This window comes from Artemia sp. Qi Xiang Cuo, chromosome 9 (genome assembly GCF_049724085.1).
Source record: "Artemia sp. Qi Xiang Cuo chromosome 9, ASM4972408v1, whole genome shotgun sequence".
NCBI classification, from domain to species: Eukaryota; Metazoa; Arthropoda; class Branchiopoda; order Anostraca; family Artemiidae; genus Artemia; species Artemia sp. Qi Xiang Cuo.
The window spans coordinates 21,674,563-21,697,125 of NC_142802.1; the positions used below are offsets into that span (position 1 = coordinate 21,674,563).

The 22,563-nt window shown below is 37.8% G+C and overlaps 1 protein-coding gene across 1 annotated transcript in view; it reads left to right on the plus strand.

Moving 5' to 3' along the window:
- The window catches only part of LOC148948443 (uncharacterized), a 63,901-nt gene extending 51,672 nt beyond the window's left edge, over positions 1 to 12,229 (plus strand). The window contains exons 7-8 of the mRNA XM_089094369.1: positions 5,954 to 6,110; positions 11,825 to 12,229. Of these exons, the coding sequence (XP_088950495.1) occupies positions 5,954 to 6,110; positions 11,825 to 12,039 (372 nt within the window). The 3' untranslated portion in view covers positions 12,040 to 12,229. The remainder of the gene's footprint in view (positions 1 to 5,953; positions 6,111 to 11,824) is intronic.
- The last annotated feature ends 10,334 nt before the right edge of the window (positions 12,230 to 22,563 follow it).

Consider the following 22,563-nt stretch of genomic DNA (forward strand, 5'->3'; position numbering starts at 1 on the left):
ATGCTTTAGTATTACTTGAAATGAAGATCAAATAAGACAGAATATCAACTCTGGAAATCCGATTATTATTCTCTATACAACAGTGAATTTCAAGCTATGATGCAAATTCTAAAGCCAGCCTATAGTCCTAATACTGTCAAGATGGCTTTACTTCAAACTTGTGTACAAACTAATCATGACATTTCCTTTTCAGAACCAAAACGAGAGCCAGTCATTGAAATGAGCCATTGTGAATAAGTGATACCAAATTAAACGAATAAAAAATGAAGCAACAATCCTAAAATGGATTGTTGCTTTATCCTAAAAGGGATTAATAATATTTTTATTCTGTTAAAAGTGTCCTTAGTTGGTTTGCTTTTACTGTACCAAAACTCTTATATTATTTTGTGTTTTCAGTAATGCGTTAGTTTTCTATAATCCTAAAAGCGTAGGGAAACATAATAAGTTGGTTTATTTGTACTAATTTTTTTTATATATATATTAGATAGGCTGTGAAGTAATAGTTTTTATCCGTTTTAAGTTTCAACTTCGCTCTTTACTTCCCTCGGAAAAACTTTATTTTTTTTTTAAATTAATCTTCGTTTTTTTTTTTATTAAATTTAATGTAGAAACAACGCTGCCATGATCTTTTCTATTTATACGGAATAATGTATGTTTGTTTTAAGTTTTAATGTCACTCCTTAGTTTCAGTTGAAAATTTTTTTTAATATACTTTCTAATTATCACCAATCTATGGGAGACAAGACACCTCTAGAAAACACTGCAAAAACCTTGACAGCTACGAAAAACTTTTAGTCTATAACATAAAGTTCATTACCAATACTTCACAAAACACTATATGTTTTTCAGGAACTTTTGTTTTTCGATGAAGAAAAGGCTCTCACTCAGCCGACTTCACGTGAAAAAGCCATAATGAAGACAGGGGTTTATAAATCACTTACTCAATCAACTTACTAAGAGGGTATAGGGGGAGTATGTGTGAGGGGTTCTTATAAACCTCCAGTTAAGGGGTTTGGACCATAATTATTGCAATGGTACCGTTTTATACTTCCAAACTCTTCCACTTAAGAAGTGGTACCAAAAGTGCCGTTTTAGTGCTATACGGCACTTTTGGATGGTAAAATTGATAAAAAGCACGTAGATATGAGTAATAGGTTTTAAATGAGCCTTCCTGGGATATGCTTTCAAAAATGAGTGCATCACATTTGCAAAAATAGTGGATTATCGGAACAGTAATCATAAGAAGGGACAGACCATGATTGAAAAAAAAAAATCCAAGCTGAAATCGAACGCATGATTATTTTTTTGAAGTCCAGCGCTGTACTAACAGAACTACGCCTCCAATAATGTAATTAAATAGATTGGTGTTTGTAGAACTTTAATTGTGTAGCTTATTAAGGGGGCTGGAGGAGGCATTTGCGGGAGGTGTTCTTGCAAACCTCCAGTTAAGGGTTTTGGGCCATAATTATTACAATTAGGCCGTTTTATGCTTCCAAAATTTTCCACTTAAGAAGTGGCACCAACAGTGTTGTTTTCAGTGCTATATCTCACTTACGAATGGTAGAATTGATGTAAAAAAAAGTACTTAAATATGAGCAAAAGTTTTCAAATGAGCAATTAAACATCACTCTAAAGAGTTCTGGTAGCCCACTAGTCCCAGCTTTTCCACTTGAGACATGGCACCAAAAGTGCCGCTTTTAGTGCCATTTCAAGTCCGAGACATTTTGTTTCTGTTAACGAACTACGGCGCGTATTTTAAAGAAAAATGTTGAAAGGTATGTGTAAGACAAGCATAAACGCCTTTGGCGAATCAGGAATTGAGTTTTGGCTATTGCCAAAGTTGGCTGAAAAGGGACTCCCTATTTCTGGCAGTAAAGTATTTTCGTTTTACGTGATCGGAATTGAGTTTTGGCTATTGCCAAGATTGGCTGAAAAGGGACTCCCTATTTCTGGCAGTAAAGTATTCTCGTTTTACGTGATCGGCATTGAGTTTAAGCTATTGCCAAGATTGGCTGAAAAGGGACTCCCTATTTCTGGCAGTAAAGTATTTTCGTTTTACGTGATCGTAATTGAGTTTTGGCTATTGCCAAGATTGGCTGAAAAGGGACTCCCTATTTCTGGCAGTGAAGTATTCTCGGTTTACGTGATCGGCATTGAGTTTTGGCCATTGCCAAGCTTGGCTGTTTTCTGGCAATAAAGTATTTTCGTTTTGATTGATCAGAATTTAGTTTTGGCTATTGCCAAGATTGGCTGAAAAGGGACTCCCTATTTCTGGCAATAAAGATTTTTCGTTTTGCGTGATCGGAATTGAGTTTTGGCTATCAAACAGTTCGTGGTAACGAACTGTAAGTGAGGAGCGACCCGGCTCAATGGTAAACTCTAGAAAACGGGATTTTGATACCAATAGATACATCAAAAGAATCAGATTTTAGTGCTGATTTCAAATATATAAATTTCATCAAGTTTAGTCCTACCCATCAAAAGTTACGCACCTGAGAAACTTTGGCTGATTTTTGAAAAAGGGGGAATTGACCCCCTAAAAGTTATAAAATCTTAATGAAAATCACACCGTCATATTCAGCATATCAGAGAATCCTACTGTAGAGGTTTCAAGCTCCTATCTACAAAAATGTGAAATTTTGTATTTTTTGCCAGAAGAAAGATCATGGATGCGTGTTTTTTTGTTTTTTTTCATTGGAACGGAAATTAAAAGTTCTAGTGCCCTTTTTAAGTGACCAAAAAAATAGAAGGCAACTAGGCCCCCTCCAATACACATTTTTTTCCCAAAGTCACCCGATCAAAATTTTGAGATAGCCATTTTGTTCAGCATGGTCGAAAATATGATAACTATGTCTTTTAGGATCACTTAATCCCCCAAAGTCCCCGGGGGAGGGCTGAAAGTTATGAACTTTAGCCAATGTTAACATATAGTATTGGTTATTGGGAAGTATACAGACGTTTTCAGGGGAGATTTTTTCTGGTAGTGGGGGGGGGGGTCGGGGGTTATGTGAGAGGATCTTTCCATGAAGGAAGTTTTCATATGGGAATGGACATTGCTATGAAGGGGGTGCCGGATTTCCCAGCATTATTTAAAAAAAAGATCAGAAATTAAATAAAAAAAGCAAACAAGTTTTTCAGCTGAAAGTAAGGAGCAACATCAAAACTTAAAACGAACAGAAATTATTACGTATATGATTGGTTTCACCCCCAAGTCAATACCTCGTTCTTTAAGACAAAGATTTTTTATTACTTTCATAAGAGCTATTTATTATAATTAACGGCATTTGTGATTAAAGGGTAATTTTTAAAGAATTGGAACAAAATTCGAACTTTAGCTTAAAGAGCAAGGTATTTAATTGGGGGCAAACACCCTAATGTACGTATTGAAAATTTATGGATATAGAAGTTCGTTGCGCAAGTTAATTCGTAAGTTACGTACATTTATTACTAATAAAAACGTTCGTAAATAAAATTAAACAAGTTTCGAGAAAGCCATTTAACCAAATAAAAGTAAAATCAATATGAAATTTTGTTTTAATTATTCATGTAGCCTACGGTGAGCCAAAATCAAAACCTGCATTAATTCAAAAACGTTCAAAAATTAAATAAAACAATTTTTTTAAACTGAAAAGTAAGGAACGACGTTAAAACTTAAAACGAACAGAAATTATTCCGTATATGAAAGGGGCTGTCCCCTTCTCTACGCCTCGATCTTTACGCTAAAGTTTGTCTTTCTCACAACTTTTTTTTAACAATAAAAAACTTTAGCGTAAAGAGCCAGGCGTAGAGGAGGGGACAGCCCCTTTCATATACGGAATAATTTCTGTTCGTTTTAAGTTTTAACGTTTTTCCTTGCTTTCATTTAAAAAAAAACTTTCTTTTTTATTTTTGACAAGATTGGCCGAAAAGGGACTCCTTATTTTTGGCAATAAAGTATTTTCGTTTTGAGTGATCGGAATTTAGCTTTGGCTATTGCCAAGATTGGCTGAAAAGGAGCTCCTTATTTCTGGCAATAACGTAGTTTCGTTTTGCGTGATCGGAATTGAGTTTTGGATATTGCCAAGATTGGCTGAAAGGGACTCCCTATTTCTGGCAATAAAGTATTTCGTTTTGTGTGATCGGAATTGAGTTTTGGCTATTGCCAAGATTGACTGAAAAGGGACTCCCTATTTCTGGAATAAAGTCATTTTGTTTTGCGTGATCGGAAACGAGTTTTGGCTATTGCCAAGATTGGCTGAAAAGGGACTCCCTATTTCTTGCAGTAAAGTATTTTCGCTTTACGTTTTCGGAATTGAGTTTTGACTATTACCAAGATTGGCTGAAAAGGGGCTTCCTATTTCTGGCAATAAATTATTTTGTTTTGTGTGATCGGAATTGAGTTTTGGTTATTGCCGAGACTGGCTGAAAAGGGACTCCCTATTTCTGGCAGTAAAGTATTTTGTTTTGCGTGATCGGAATTGAGTTTTGGCTATTGCCAAGATTGGCTGAAAAGGGACTCCCTATTTCTGGCAGTAAAGTATTTTCGCTTTACGTTTCCGGAATTAAGTTTTGGACTATTGCCAAGATTGGCTGAAAAGGGACTCCCTATTTCTGGCAATAAAGTATTTTCTTTTTGCGTGATCGGAATTGAGTTTTGGCTATTGCTAAGATTGGATGAAAAAGGACTCTGTATTTCTGGCAATAAAGTATTTTCGTTTTGAGTGATCGAAATTGAGTTTTTGGCTATTGCCAAGATTGAATGAAAAGGGACTCCCTTTTTCTCGCAATAAAGTATTTTCGTTTTGCGTGATCTTTTCAATTTAGATTAAAATAAAATTAGGACATGGAAAATATAAGAAGTGAAAAATTTAGCTCCGGAACTTTATTATGATGCTCACTTTTAGTAGAAGTTAGCTTGAAACCCCTGAAAAGTTTTGGCAAGTCACTTTGTACTTTCAATTTTTAAATATGTTGTTTTCTGCTCCCACAATTCTGATAGCAATCAGGCATAAAAAAAGAACTCTTTCGTGTTTCGAAAGGTCTTCCCGTGGGAGAAGATGTGGTTCATGCCTGTCCCAGATCAAAATAAAAAATAGTTTCTCCGACCAGAAGAGTTGGGTTAGAGTAAAATTTTATGTTTATGCACTGGTAAAAATGTACTCTTGGTATCAAGGCTGTATCAGGGGGGGGGGGGAGGTTACCGATTTTGAGCCCCCCTCCCAAAACGCACTCTCTTGGTATCAATACCGCATCCGGGGGAAGGGAGGAGTTGCTGGGTTTGAACCCTCCCCCCTAATTTTTGTCCGACCGTAAAAACGTAACAAAAATGCATATAAACAACTTTTTGTTTCGTTTTTTTTTCAAGTTTTTTTTTCTAAAACACCTCCGAAAAAATACCCCCCCCCCCCCCCCAAACAAAAATCCTGGTAACGCCCTTGTTTAGTATTCTCCTTTTACTTATGTATAGAACATAAAATAACTATTTTAGGTATGGAAAATTTGATAGGACGATTTCAGGGAATATTACTTTCAATCAGACACACAAGCCATATTTCACATAACAACATAATTCGGTGAATTTGCATCTAAAAATTTACTGTCATTAGTCAGAATTGAGCTTCAGTTACATGTTTTGTGGTTTTTTCTTGTTCATATGCTCCTAAACTCAGCATAGCCTCTCTACTCGCATTCTACATTTTGTTTATGAAAGTTTCAAGCGGACATATAAACTTTGATTAAACTTTACATTTTTTTGATAGAATTATTCATACGTCATTAATATTTAAACTATTTCCCTCTCTCTATATCATTTCTCCTCTTCACCCCTCCCACTTAACCCCCTCCCTTCTCTTTGTCTCTCGCTCTCATTTAAAGAAACGCATCTGAAGTGTTAATTGACATACATATGCATAGTATAGAGTCAGCAAACTTTACAGCTATGTGCGAACGTTAATTTCTTTTGATCTTTTTTTAGTCCTTCAAGGGTTTCATCCCCCCTGTTATACATGTGGCAAATGAAGAGATATCTGCATCTCCACCTGAAGTGAAATCTCCAGATTTAGGGATTGAATCAGACCCAACCAGTCGATTTTCAAGCTTAGGACACTCCGATAAGTCGCCGAATGATAAAGGTATGTAAACAGCCTTTTTTGTTGTTTCCTATGATTCAGATTATCGGATCTCGAACACATAACATACAAAGTGACTCAGAAAGACAAGTTTTCGTAGAAAGCTGTTTTTATTTACGATTAGTATGATGTGTAGTCACGAGCGCAAATTGATTCTTTGACTATGAATTTCTGACATATGCGGTTAAGAAGTTAGCGATAAAGTACTGAATGTCATGAGTATGATTTTTGATTGATAGTAATTTTCAGAAAGCTTAAATTAAACTCAAATTAAAATTAAATTAAATAAACTTAAATTAAAGTAAGAAGGGCTGATAGAGTGAATTTAGTAATTATAGAGGCATTAGTTTGATTTTCGTTGTAAACAAATTGGTTAGCATGATGATGCTTACTAGACTAGAAGATCTTGTACATGAAGTCTCAAGAGAAGACAACTGTGGTCTTAGGAAAGTGAGAGGATACGTTGACAAAATTTTCAAGCTTAGATTAAAATGTTGAAATTACTGAATCATCAGGTCCTTTTGGCACTGATAATTATAGATGATAAATAGGTATTTGATTCAGCTAATTGATGAGTCCTGATGAAAGATCTATCATCATAAAGTATACTAGGTGAGTATATTAAAGTGATTAGTACTATACACGGGAATAATATAGTTAAAGTAAAAATAGGAAGCATGGTTAGTAGCTGATCAGTATGGAATCAGGAGTTAAGTGTTAGGCTTTGTTCCAAGGAACATTAAAGCGGTTACTTAGACCTTAGTTCCTCCTGTGCCTCCAGAGGTACCCAGGGCATTCACGAAAAGTCTCCAGTCATCTCGGAGGTGTGCTGCAGCTAGTACGTCTTCCCATTCGGGCTGTCGGGACGCATGTATATTTGACAAGTCTCTTTTGTATGAACCTCTTTGGGTGTTTCTAGGACGGCCTCGTCTTCTTGATCCTTCTGGTCGCTAGAAGAGGATAGAATTTGGCAAGCGATTACTGCCCATCGTAATGCCATGCCCAAGATAGTGCCACTTACGTTGACGAATAACGTCTGTTGTTAAAGGTTGCTGGACCTGTTGCCTGATGGTGTTATTTCTTATCCTCTGGGTTCCATTTGTTTTCTGGATGTATTTTTTCTCTTGTTGCTGATTAAGGTGTCAGGTCTCAGATCCACAAAGTAGTACTGGCAGAACATTGCTTTGGAACAGTCGTAGCTTTAGCCTCAAAGAGTGTTTTTGAGATTTCCAAACTCGTCTGAGACGGTTAAACGCACCGTGTGCTTGTTCCAGCCTAAGTTGAACTTCTCTTGCGTTTGAGCCGGTGTTTTCGACTGTATTGCCCAGGTATCTGAACTCAACCACCTGCTCCATTCGGTCATTTCCACACCTAACATCAAGAGGTAATCCACTGGTAGCCATGTGTTTTGTTTTATTTGTGTTGGTTTCTAGTCCATATTGTTCTGCTGCTTCCTATCACTATTTACAAAGGTCTGCAGTCTCAGTTTGCAAGTTTCAAGAAGGCTTATGTCGTTAACGAAATTGAGATATCCAAGTCTGGCCCGCTCAGCAATATCAATATTAAAAATTGTAGTCAACAACAAGGATGAACAGCAGGGGGGAGAGGATGCATCCCTGCTTTACTCCTGTCATTATTTTAAAATATTTGGTATTTCCTTGTCTAGATTGTACACATCATTCTGCATCTTTATAGAAAACGATGATAAGTTTTATGATTTTTCCGGTATGCCGTAATGTGAGAGTATTTTCCAGAGTGTTGCTCTATCTACTGAGTCAAAAGCTTTCTTATAATCAGTGAAAACAAGGTACAATTTCCTTCTCCCCTCATTGGTTTCTTCCAGCAGCATTTTGAGGACAAATAAAAGGTCAGTACAGGAGCGGTTTGGACGGAAGCCGTATTGCTGCTCGCGTAGTTGTCTGTCAAGATGTGGTTTTACTCTGTTGAGGATAGTGAGAGCGAACAACTTTCCTGGGATTGAAAGTGGGCAGATATGATGCCAGTTTTCACACTTAGTGGCATCTTCTTTTTTGAAAATTTTCGACAGGATGCTTCTAGTCCAATCTTTAGGCACTTTTCCGACTCCCACACTGTCTTGAAGAATTTGATCCACAAGGTCATGCAAGGAATGACAGTTGTCTTTAGCATTTCTGCTGTGATTCTGTCTTCACCTGGGGATCGTCCATTTTTCAATTGTTTTGCCGTCATACAAATCTCTGTGGTATCCGGAGGGTCTATGTTGATTGGAAGGTTTAGTAGCGGTACATCTTCTTTGCTCACATCTTCTGGATCTGTTGCAAGACGTCCATTCGGGTCTCGTACAGAACTTCGTATAGAAGAGGTCACGGGTACAAAATAGGAAGGTATCATTCTCGTAGACTTAAATTATCAGTTTATTCTGTTGATGAAGTTCCCAAACATGAATTAATTTTCCCACGTTTTGAGGTGCAGGGTGCGAAAAATGGTTAAAAAACTAATGTTAAGAAGACATTAAGTTAGGAATAAACGTTGATGAGGAGGTTTTGCTGTGTACTACTATTCCTTTACTAGTAAAGACACTAGATTCTTGCAATTAATAAAACAAATTTTCCTGTTTTAATAAAGCGAGTTTTCTTGCAATTAATAAAATAAATTAAGAAGATAAGATTTCAAAGTAAGATTAGGATATTAGAAGCGATATTAATGACAGTGGTCACGCACAGCTCTGAAACGTGGATGCTGCAAACTTTTTGAGTGGCTTTATATGAAATAATAAGCTCTACACAAAATATTGTTCGATCTCACTTTCTTTAGCTACACTAAAAAAAAAAAAAGTTAAGATAGTCACTTTCTATCCATCTGAGCAATTTCTGGCAGACACTAAATTTATCTTTGCATCAAGCGTTAGATTTTTGGAGCTGTGGTTCGATGTTAAGCTGTTGTACGCTAGTGAAACTTGGACCTTAAAAATTATTGATGCTGAAGCGCTAAAAGTCTTGCCATATTTACCTAATGATGTGAGAAGCCTTTTTACAAAGAAAACGTCTACCTGCTTGCCACTGCCCTCTAAGTAAAAGAGCCCTGGCGGTTGAGTAAATATAGGGTTAATCGCAATTGAGGTAAACCCAGTGCCCCTATGTGGCATTTGCCGACATAGAAGAAAATGGGAGTCCTCATGGTTACACGTTGTCACTTTCATTACCAAAGATGGACTTATGTCAACTTCTGAGCGCAATGAGCTTTGAGAGCTGATGGGATTCCTGTCTTATAATAAGTAAAATTAGTAATTTATATTGTTAGGTTTTGTTTCACGGGCCAAAGAAGGTTGCCAAAAGTCATGCCTTTTTGCAAAAAAAAAAGTATCAAGAAACAAATAATACATTGTGCCCACATCGATCTTTACTTAGGCAGCGCTTTTGTGCTGCCTGTGTTTCCGCAAAGTTATCGGATTCTTGCAAGAAAATATCTATATAAAGTAGAATCCTTATCCGTGAGGATACATAGTACCACTGCCACTTGCGTAGCTTGGGTAACTATGTTGGGCGCAGGCAATTTGGTGTTCAGGTTATTTGTCTTGCTTTTATGACTCTAGATGAATTGGCTAAGCTTGCTTAATTAGTCATAATAATTATCCCAATAATTGAAACAGAAAGTTTGACATTAATTAAATTTTATCCTCGAATTGGCTGTGTTCAAACTCTAGCTGACGTACAACTTATTATTGACAAAAAACAAAACATCTATACTACTATTAGCCGCCTCCTAGAAAAGGATAAAAAAGACTTGCGATAAGGTGGCTACATATATTTTAAACCAGATTTATTTGTACTGAAATACATTTTACAGATTAATAATTAATCAAAGAAGGAGAAAACTAACCATAAGATATCGCAAAAAATTTAACAGATAAAATAACCAAAATACAAACTATTACCGACCTCTCATTAGCCATTCTACAATTACAATAATAGCTGAAACAATAATAATAGCAATAAAGAATTAAAAACTATGAATCCATCCCAGTAAATATAGTCTCAATTTGCTTTTAAACAACCCACGGGCCTCGGCCGCTCGAGGGCTCTCTGGAATGGAGCTTCATGAATGGCCCTGAGAATCTGTCATGGGAAGAGGCCCTGGTTCCACATGTATATTGGGCAACAAAATCATCAGCATGGTGAGTTCCATGAATATAGGACATATATTATCGCTAGAATAAACACGAAGGACATCAAGACTTATAGAATTCCAACATCGGTAAGGAAAAACTCCTAACTGGTAGTCGCGTAATTGTCCTACATTGAGCATTTCTAATATGCTGCAGTAATTTGAAGTGTTACCTACGCCTTCCATGTATCATTCAATAAGACCTACTGTTTTGTTCTGAAGAATCTGAGTCCTTCTCAAATTTGTGTAAAAATTCCTTGGTCATGACATGCATGAACCATAGAGGTGAATCAGAGTATGGCATAAATACAATATTACCCTTGGAGGTAAATATTCTTAAATCGTCAAACCGCATCAAGGCCCGGGACAACCTTTGCTGCAACAATATCACTGTGGCGTTTCCATGAGAGATCACAGTTAACGTAAAAACCCAAATAACGGATCATTATTATCCTGGGCTTGCAAAGCAGGTTTATCTTCAAACGTAATATTACCATCAATATCATAGGGTTTGCTTTCTGTTGAATACAATGCAAAATTAGTTAGTAAAAAATAGACATTAGCTAGTAAAAACATAGAAAATTCTCAACACACTATTAACATTCGACACGATACCGCAACGACACATAGAAACATTACCGCAGTGTCGTTACTGAATTCGGGAGACAAAACCCAATAGTTTCTACAAAAACCAGGTAGAGATGTGGACCAAAGACCGAACCTTGTGGTGCACTACAAGACACTCGATGTAGCGAAGAAGAAACTTCATCAAATATTACTTTAATGACCTTCTACATAGATAACTTACAAACCTGTTTATCAGACCAAGATCTGCACCTTCCTCCTATAAGAAAATGGTTTACTTAACAGTACGAAATTATGTAAAACTGATGGGGGAAAAAATGCAGCTTTCTGAATCTTTGGAGTCTGGCGAAAGCAAAATTTTCGTCATAGAAGTGTGCATGCTTGAACTTCGATTTGCTCAAATCTTTGCTTATTTTTTATTTTATTTTTGAATGCTCACTTGTGTCTTGAAGCCGAAGCAGCAAAAGCACTGGGTCCTTTGACACCGTTCCAGCCGCGTGCGGATTACGAATCCATCCGGGAATACACGCCGTGAGCAACGTAGATGACCAACATGACCAGAGAACAGCCGTGGCTGCCCTCAGCGATCACATCAGCACTCGCTACCCGCAACGATGATCCCGAAGATGGCTCGAACTTCGAAAGTCCTTCCCTTTTAAACCCCAGGAGGATTTCACGCAACGCTTAACTCTCTTCACAGTTCTTTTCAACTTTCCCTCGCGGTACTTGTCTTCTATTGGTCTCACATTCGTATTTAGCCTTAGATGGAGTTTACCACCTGATTAGGTGGTAAACTGGAGCCATGAACAAATGTTTGGAATAATCATTTGTACTAAGTTGAGCCTGCAAAATGTTTTACTGTGCAACTTACTAATGGTTGTATTTTCTCTTCATTAAATTTACATATGTTCACAGCTACTCCCTCTCCATTTATATGGGTGACGCTAAGGGGTTGAAAATATCAAAATAATGTCCCTTTTTGTTTCTAGGTGTCGGTTCTTCATGTAAAAATTGTCTTACCCTCTCGGTGAAGTATCAGAAGGCAAAGAAAGCTTTGGGAATTACGGCAGAGAAACTTCGAGCTTCTAATGAGCGCAAAGAAAAGATCGACAATGCTCTTAATAAAGAGCTCATCAAAACGCATGGGGTATTACGCCAAGCTAAGGGATACTTGGAACTGTGCCAAAGTGTTAGCAAAAAGTAGCGCAAACATTGTAACATTTAGTTCGCCTGTGCTGCTATAAGTTTTTTAGTTAGTTTCAGTTATATTAATGAGACCTGTGTTCATGTATGAAATTTGTATATTTTGGTGAAGGTATGTACAACTAGTTACATATCATATTCGGTGGCCGTATTAATTTTATATATTTGGGAATTAAAGAAACTACTTAATAGATTTTGATTTTCTTCCAAGAACAATATCGTATCATAGTTTAGGTATGGTGTGTATATGGTAGGTACGCCCTGTATGTATGGTGTTTTGGTGATGGTATCTATAACCAGGTACAAATAATATTAAGAGACCGTATTATTTTTATATGTTTTGGAATTATAAGAACTATCCATTAGATTGCCATTTTTATTCAACAACAGTATCATACATAATTAAAAAAAAAAAAAACATTCGGTGTTCGATTAAAAAAATACAGGTCAAGTTCAGGGAGAAGTAAGCATATTCAATATAACGCTAAGTGGAACAAATTTATTTTATTATGTTTTGCTCATCGAAGTGGTTTATTTTATTCAAAGACTTTAGGTAGGCCCCAAAAGCTTAGCGACCCTTAAGCTGCGGCATATGTTAGTATATTGGGTAAGGTAGATGAATGCCTGAAGCATATTGTCATCAAATGATTTAAAATTGGTTTGATCGAAAAATTAATTTTAAAGAGATAAGTTTTTCTGCTGAAGGTGAAGAGTAAAGTTAAAACTTAAAACGAACGAAAATTACTTCTGTGCAGTTTATGCAACATATATCTAAAAAAGCTTAATTTTCAATGTGTGTAGAATTCTGAAATGCAATTTCTATCAGATAACTTGGTTTTACCCGAAATTGCACAAGTCACTTTTATTGGAGGCATAAAATGGGCATCTGACCTACTACAACACTCCTCTCCTCATATACATGTAGTGACGCATGTTTGTTTTCCCTTGTTCAAAGCATAATTATGCAAAGGTTCTCAAAATTTGTATTGGAGGTATAACATATCACAGCATAACAGCGTCCCCCGTCGCTCTTACTGTTAAATTCCCGGCAGGAAAGTAGCCATGTTGCATCTTCTTTGGACAGATTCACACAAAGATTATAAAATTGGTTTCATCGCAGAATCAAAGTTGTCCAGAGGCTATCCCACTGCAAATTTCTCAGCAGAAAACTAGGCATTTTGCCTAAACTTCTTCACAACATTCTTGATTTGTTTTTCTGAAAAGGTGGGAAAGACGCTAATATCAGAAATTTATATAGTATTAACTATCCACTCACGCTTGGAGGTATGCTACCCAGACACTATAATGTAGTTTAAATATAGTCTGGTGCGAGGTTATGAAAATTTGATTGTCTTTTGATGGTACGCAGGTTGAATATTTTCTAATTTTTATATATATATATATAAAAAACAACACATTTTTCGTCTCACCAGGAAATAAATCCTGATCCGGAATCCATAGTTCAGTTTAAAGCCTTTTGTCAGTTTTCTCGTTTCATTGATTTGAATTTCTTTGTGGCATTTCTCTGAAATTGTGACAGCAAAAAGTAACATAAAGAAAAAAATATGTAAAATAAGCGGCAACTATCCATGAAGCTGATGATTCAGCAAGTTTCAGAGATTTTTTAGTTCGGAAATAAGAGTAAGGTCGAAAGGAAAGGTATTGGTAAATTGCATGGCACTCGATTAAAATACAAGCATGCATAGAGCATACCTTAAACGTTACCAAAATACTGAGCAAGTGTTATCCATCTCGCTCTCTTTGTCGCGTCTTGTTTGTTCAAAAGTTACTACTAGTTCGATTGTTCCTGTCTTTTTGTGTGACGCTAATCTCATAATCTGATGCCAGAAGTCTCTTCTTGCTTGATATTCACAAACTCGGGGCTCGCCAGAATGTGCACCAAAATGCTATGATGGAGCTGCACTTGGTCGCCAGATGAGGCAAAACAAGTACTGGTCCTCAAGAATAAAGAAAACTAGCTCATCGCTTACATTCCAGTCTTAACGCCCGAGAGCTAATATGCCAAAAGTAATGTCCAACACAGATGGATAGGTCTTGGCTGTTTAAAAACTGGTTCTGTTATTCCATGACGATTCACTATCCGCAGTCAAATCACTATCAGGAACATCGACCCGGATTAAGGTCCAATCTCTGCCCAGGAGAGTACACTCTGGAGACGACTAACGGTACTAACGTCTGGTTCCCTCTACGCTGGCGACGTTGCCGAGAAAGAGCTTTAAGTTCAAGTGGCTTCTACTATCTTAGTTTTACTCCTAGGTGTAACCTCACTCCCTCCCCCTTCTAAACAAAATATTGCACTGATTATAAAGTGGATATAAAAGGCTGAAGTTGTTGCAGTGTTACGATGCAGTTTTGAGTCTCCTCTCCACTACAAGCGGATAGTGCTTCTCCATTACTCAGCCTCTGCTCATCGACAAGGAAATTAAAAACTAGTCAGTGACACAGCATTGCTATGGATTTTAAGCAATGGGCAAAGAAAAAAATTAAAGGTTTTTTCAGCCAAAAAATGTGTTCAGGGCCAGTGAAAAAGACAAGAAAAGAGTAGAGAGAGCCAATGTGCCAGAAGAGATACAAGTGAAACAAGTTTTAGAGAACATTTTTTTGAGTTTAATCTCCAAATACTATGTGATTTTTCTTATATTTATTTTATATACTTCCGCTAGATGGTTCAATGTCAGCTCCTATTTTTATTATTTGATGCATTTCTTCAAGAAGGAAGGTAATTTATGGGAGAGTAAAAACCAGAGGAAAAACGGTTAACTAACCTTTTTTTACTGGAATAAAATACAAAAACAACATTTATTAGGATCCAACCAGAATCCTTGTTCATACGGGCTGATAGACCACTTTATCGGTGTGTTTGATCCTATCGTTAGAATAAATACTACTACTACTAACAACTCCAAGCACCAAGCTGCCTGAGACCAACACAGCTATGAACGCTCCTCCTCCATCCCAATCTATTCAACGCCTCCCTTTTTACACCCTCCCAGGAAGTTCCCATTTCCTTTAAATCTTTCTTTATGACGTCCTCCTACCCCAGACGAGGACGACCTAGAATAAATGGTAGAAAAGTTTTGCATAGCATTTTATTGTAGACTTGCATACCTTTAACGGGGGCAATAATGGAGGTGTTATCAAATAAAATAAAATGGTGTAGATTGTCATAGACATGGTGAGCCAAGGCGGAATCAAAAGTCTCAGGGCTTTGGCCTAAATTCCATAGCTTTGTCGATTGAGGACCTGTGTTTCGACAACCTAATCCCCAATTGTTGTCGGGTTCTTCCAACATAGAAACAACCATAAGAACAGGAAACCTTATAAACAGAGCCGCTGCTGAAAAAGCTCTGTATTTTACTACAATTTTTAAAGGTGATATTAAGATTATGTTTTTTTAGAATTTTTCTCAGTTTGTCACTCAATTTGGGAACATAGGGTAAAACAGTGAAAACTTTCTTATCACCCACCAAAGGGATGATATCTGTTGGGGGTTGTGGAGTTGATCCATCCTTTTCTGCCTTGTTTTGTCTTTTTCTATGATGGATTCCAGTTGTTCTATGGGCTATCTATTGATAAATAAATTGTCCTTCAGATATGTCAGTTTTGGGACTCTGGATGAGATTCTGATTCTATATATTTTATTACATGTTCACACCAACCAAAGATTTAACTACTCCTCTTTTTAGGCAAGGAGAGTGGTTGCAAGAGAAATGCAAATACTTATCATTATCTATAGGTTTTCTCTAAATCGAAAACTCAAGGCCGCCAGATTTATTGAAGATTAAAACTTCTAGAAAAGGCAGTAATGATTATCTTCTAGTCCTAAGGTGAACTGAAGGTTATAATCCAAAGTGGTAAGATGAGTCAAAAAGGTGTTAAGTGACAACTCATCATGATCCCACACAGAAATAGCGTCATCAACAAACCAGCCCCAGAGTCTTTATGAAAATAAAGAAAGCACAACACGTTTTCTTAATTCCAAATGCTTTTTTTATCAGGAAATTTCAAACCTTGTACAGTAGTCTAGAATTTCGGATTTTTAGTCAACTCTTGGTGATTCACACGAATTTGGTCTTTCACATAGTGCTCGAAAATTGGCCGTATGCTTCGCAATGTGCCCCCAGAAATGGACTTCACTAAGTGAGCTTGAAGTTAAAAAAAAAAAAAAAAAAAAAAATGAGCCGGGAATTACCTTAGTTAACAGAGAAGGAGCTAAGTGTCCTAAATTATACTAAAGAATGTTTAATACAAGCTCCAAAGCTACTCTTAGTTTTACTGGACCCAAAATTATAGGCAGCGGAATAGCGCAGCTTAAGTAAACAGCGATGAGGGCACAATGTATTTTTTTTTTTCGGGGGGGGGGGGGTCTTAGACCAGGACACTTCGTATCGAAGGAATGTTGTAGAAACTTCAAAAATGGCTCATTGGATTGAAAATTAAAAGGGCTAATGCCCTTTTTAATAGTCAAAAGTGATTGGAGGGCAACTAACGCCCACCTCTCTCTTACGCCCACCAATTCCCAAAACACATCCAATCAAAATTTTGAGATTACCATTTTGTTCAGCGTGGTTAAGAAGTCCGGGAATTATCTCTTTGGGGATAACCCCCCCCCCCCCCCCTCCACAGCCCTCAGGGCAAAATTTTGAGGCAGTCCTCATGGCAAAATTTTGAGACAGCCATTTTTTTCAACGTAGTTGGAAGGTCCGGAAATTATGTCTTTGAGGATGGTAACCCCCAACAGCCCCTAGGGCAAGGGTTGTAAGTTATGCCCTGGGGGCGTTTAAGGTTCTTATAGAAAGCGTGGCCATATAAACCTCGGAGGAAGCTCATAGGTTTGATAATCAAAAGCTCTAATGCCCTTTTTAAGAGTCAAAGTGACCAATATTTAGCTATATTCCCCCTCCCAAACAAACGTCGTATTGTCCCGAAAATTTTTTGACAGAGCGATTTTATTAAAAATAGTCCAAATGTCATATAACAAGGCTTTTGGGGCTGAAACAAAACCCCCAGAGCCTGGGGGGCAAGGGTTGCAAGTTATACCGGGGACTTTAAGGTTTTTATGGAAGGGATGGTTGTGAAAACTTTAAAAGAGGCTTAATTGGTTGAAAACTAGAAATTCTAGTTCCCTTTTAAGATTCAAAAGAGATGGAGGTCAGCTAGCCCGCCCCCCGCTCCCCCGACTATCCAATTTTCAGTAACGAATCTGATTGAAATTGCGAGATAGCGATCTTGCTCAAAATAGTCCAAAGAACATATAACAATGCCTCTAGGGTTGGCACAACCCCCCAGTGCACTAGGGATAGGGTTGTAAGTCATGCCCTGGATGCTTATAAGGTTTTTATGGAATAGGCGGTCGTATAAACTTCAGATGGGGCTCATTTGATTTGAAATTGGAAGTTATGGTGCCCTTTTTAAGAGTAAAAGTAACTTGAAAGCAACCAGCCGTCCTCCCCACGCTCATCATTTCCCCATAGACATCCAATCAAAATTTGAAGATAGCAATTTTTCACTGTAGTTGAAGGGTCCGGAAGTTATGTCTTTGAAGAAGACACCCCCGCCCCCAAAGCTGTCAGGGCAAGGGTTATAAGTTATGCCCTGGGGGCATACAAGATTTTATAAAAAGGATGGTCGTTTATACTTCGGAGGAGACTCATTGGATTGGTAATCAGAATTTCTAGTGCCCCTTTTCAAGAGTCAAAGTGATCAAAGGGCAGCTACCCCCGCCCCAGACGCCGTGTTTTCCAGAAATACATCCAATAGAAATTTTGAGAGAGTCTTTTTATTCAAAATAGTCCAAAGGTCATATAAATAGGCTTTTGGGGTTGATAGAAACCAACAGAGCCTGGGGACGAGGGTTGTAATTTACGCTGCGGGGCATTTGAGGTTTTTATGGAAGGGGTGGTTGTTTAACTTTATAAGAGGCTCATTTGGTTGAAAATAGAAGTTCTAGTTCCTTTTTAAGAGTCAAAAGTGATGGAGGGCATTTAGCCCCCCCCTCCTCCTCTACAACCCTTCTTTTCACCAAACGCACCTGATTGAAATTATGAAATAGTGATTTTGTTAAAAATATTCCAAGAACATATAATAATGCCTCTAGGATTGAAGCAACCCCTCGGTGCCCCGGGGATAGGGTTGTAAGTTATGCCACGTGGGTATATAAGGTTTTTACGGAATGGACGATTGTATAAACTTCAGGTGGGGCTTGTTTGATTTGAAATTGGACGTAATTTTGCCCTTTTTAATAGTCAAAGTGATTTTAGAGTACTCTCCCCCCCTCCACGCTCATCATTTCCATTAACATCTCCGATCAAAATTTTGGGATAGCAATTTTGTTCATCGTAGTTAAAGGGTCCAGAAACTATGTATTTGAGAAAGCCACCCCCCCCCCTTACAGTTCTCAGGGAAAGGGCTGTAAATTATTCCCTGGAGGTATATAAGGTTCTTATAGAAAGTCTGGTCGTATATACTTTGGAAGGGACTCATTGGATTGCTAATCAGAATTTCTAGTGTCCTTTTTAAGAGTCAAAGTGATCAGAGGGCAGCTACCCCAGACGCCGTGTTTTCCAGAAATGCATCCAATAGAAATTTTGAGACAGTCGTTTTATTCAAAAAAGTCCAAAGATCATATAAGAAGACTAGGGGTTGATAACAACCATCAGAGCCTGAGGACGAAGGTTGTAAGTTATGACCCTGGGACATTTAAGGGTTTTTGTAGAATAAGTGGTCGTATCAAATTCAGATGGGTCTCATTTGATTTTAAATTGGAAGTTATAGTGCCCTTTTTAAGAGTCAAAGTGATTTGAGAGTAGTATATATATATATATATATATATATATATATATATATATATATATATATATATATATATATATATATATATATATATATATATATATATATATATATATATATATATATATATATATATATATATATATATATATATATATATATATATATATATATATATATATATATATATATATATATATATATACCTATGCCAACCCTGAGACCTTACTCTCCTGATAATCCTGCAGACCACCTCCCCTTCCGTACTAAAACCTGTAACGCTGAATGCCAAGACATATCTTCCAAACCTGATTCTTTGCAACGCCCGGTCCCTAACCAACAAGGTTGATTAATTAGAACTTGTCTTGCGCATAAACTTAGCACCATTACCAGCAATTACTGAATGTTAGGATGTAACAGCCGAAACGGGTGCAATCAAAGGATATCTGAACTTTTTAATACCAGACGCGATAGAGAGGGTAACCGACGTGGAGGTGGCGTAGGAATCTATTGCCGCGAAGATCTACCATGCAAACAACTTGGTATCTCCTCAGATTCGGGCCACGAGACAATCTGGCTCTGGTACAAGCCAAAGGGGCTACCAAGGACTTACTCATGCATCATAATAGCAGCGATATACTATCCAGAAGGTGTGCGTAATAGGCGCGAATTAGTGACATATCTGCAATATCAAGTTGACAGTTTTCGGAAACAGTACAGCAATCCAGCATTTATCATAGCAGGAGACTTCAACTTAACCGACAAAAAATGGATTTCACGTGTGTTGGACCTTAAACAAGTTGTCGGTGTTCCCACTCATGAAAGTGGAAGCATACTGGACCTCATACCGACAAATCTCAAAGCGTACTATGAACCGCCATTTTTCTTAGGACCACTTGCCAAACCAGATCACAACATTTTATGCTGGAAGTCGAAGAACAGAAACCATATACCTAAACCAAACAAGACTAGAATACTGTACAGACCACTGAGTGAAAGCTCCATCCAAACCTTTGGCAGATGGATTGAGAACTTCGATTTTGCTACAATCTGTGCTATAACTGACATGAATGAAAAGGTCGACACTATATTCGACTCTGCAACAAAAATACAGCGAATTCTTTCCTGTCAAAATGCGCTTGGTTTGTGAAACAGATAAGCCGTGGCTAAACTCAGAGCTCAAAATAATGATAAAAAAAAAAACGATGCAATTTCCATGCCGTAGGAGGAGTATCGGAGGGGAACAAGTTGAGAAACAAAGTCGTTTCAGCCCTCCGCGTATCTAGGAAAAGGTATATACGGCAAAAAATAGCTCCACTCCTCAAGTCAGATTCCCACAAGTGGCACGACGCAGTAAAAAGGCTTACTGGAAAACAGAAAGGGACTGAAGTACGAATCAGCAACATAGACGGGAGTTTAATCAGAGCCTCGGATGTTAACGAGTTTTTACACAAATTTGCACTTCTTACCCCACCATAAGTGACGAACATGTGAGCAATATCATCAACAGTTGTAGTGCCGATGATATTGTAGAAGTGTCCGAAATATCAGTCTTCCGTGAAATCGAACGACTACGAGACAATTGTGCCACATACCCAGGTGAACTCCCTGTGAAGCTACTGAAAGAGTACTCACCTTTTCTAGCCAAACCCATGGCATCAATCATAAATCAGTGTTTCTCAGAACAATCTTTCCCAAAATTGTGGAAAGCTGCCTATGTGCGGGTCATTCCGAAAATAAAGGCACCCCTGTCCTGCGATCAGCTGAGACCTATATCCATAACTCCCAACTTGGCTAAAGTGGCCGAAGGTTTTATCCACCGTGCCCTATTACAGCAGATTGCACCCTCAATAGACACTTACTAATAACGCTGTATACGAGGCAGTAGCACGGTAATATACCTAGTGCAGATGTGCCATTTGATAGTTGAGTGGCTGGACAGCCCAAACAGTCTTATCGATTTACTTTTGGCAGACTACAGGAAAGCGTTCGACCTTATAGAGCACCTCATTGCACTGACAAATCTAAAAGAGATGGGAGCTGGAAAAAACTTGCTGCTATTAGTGAGAGATTTTCTGCGAGGGCGACGGCAATCGGTATATCCGTTATTTGCCGATGATATCCGCCCTGAGTGGACCGAACTTACTTGTGGCTGTCCCCAAGGAACGAAACTAGCTGCCCTTTTATTCCTTGCTGTCATCAATGAAATCCTTGCAGAATTTGAGGAACGTTTCAAGTTCGTTGACTTGTCTTCGCTTCTCAAATACATAGTAGAAAACGCAGTAGCAAAGCAGTAGTTTGAACGAACAATTCTTTCGGACTTCGTTAACCAGTGTAAATCTAATAGCCTGCAACTGAAAGAGCAGAAATCCAAAGTTCTACGCTTCAACCCGTTCAAACGAGATATTACAATACCAGATGTTCCCTTTCCAACTGTTTCGTCCGCGACAATACTAGGCGTGATTTTTACAAGCGATTGATCGTTTAAACTGCACGTAGACAATATCGTGCGCAAAGGACACTACTCAATCCAAAGTCTAACGAGTATGCAAAGGCTGGGCTTACACGACATATATCAGGACAATCCTTGAATATTGTTGTCCTGTCTGGGGTCCCCAAGCACAAAACACTGCCTACATGTCAGAGGAACTAGAAGATGTTCAAAAACGTGCTACTAAAATAATTCCTGGACCCAGGTATGAGAGTTACGAGCATGCCCTTGTGGTTATGAGCTTACCCACTTTGTTCACCCGAAGACACGATTTGATAATGAGATTCGGGAAATCACTCATGTCAAACGAGAAACATCGTTCAATTCTTCCTCCAAACGCACCGACCCCCAAACTCACCAGGCATCAGAACAGACTACAACCCGTCAAATGTCGAACGAACAGATTTGGAAATTCCTTTGTAACATATTTTGTTAGTGTATTAAATAAGTGATTTTTTTTTTCTCAAATGATTGTAAAAATAGCATAATTTAGCGTTCAGTTTTGTTTGCTACGAAAGCTATTTGATTAAATGAATACGAATACGAATAGCGAACAATCCGCAAAAGCTTGCTTAAAATATAACTAATAAAAAAAACTTCTTTGCCCATTTCTAGGCTCCTTCTTTCCAACAAAATGCATGATTTTCTTGACCCAGGGAATGATTTCTTGAAGTGAGGAGCTAGTCGTCACCCAGGATTAAATATGTCCCCCTTTTCCTTTATACTGTACAACCCACGTGTAAAAAACGTACATCTTGCTTGATCTACGCCCTTGCCTCGAGGGTACGGGGGTCATTGTCATTGCTGGAGGCATATTTTTTGAAAGTTAACTATTTAAAAAAAAGGTTTCTCATAATTTTGACCAGATGTCTTTGGGACCAGATGATTGTGGAGGGGAATAGGAAAAAGGACAAGAGCGAGGACAGGTTGCCCTCTGATCGCTTTTGACTCTTAAAAATGCTAATGAAACTTTAAATTTTCCTTTCATCTTTCAGACAACTGGTGTATCAAAGCCAAAACCAGCCATGCATCGCCTTTTGAATCCCTTTCCCCTGTTTTACTTGCAGACTTTATTAGATTGGCCTCGGATCGGTTTCATTAATATCCAATAAAGATCAGAATAAAAATTCTACACAAATGCGTAAGGCAAAAACCTTAGTAATATATTCGGAAGTAGGCCTAAGACTTAAAACAAATAGGTTATAACATCCAAACGCATTG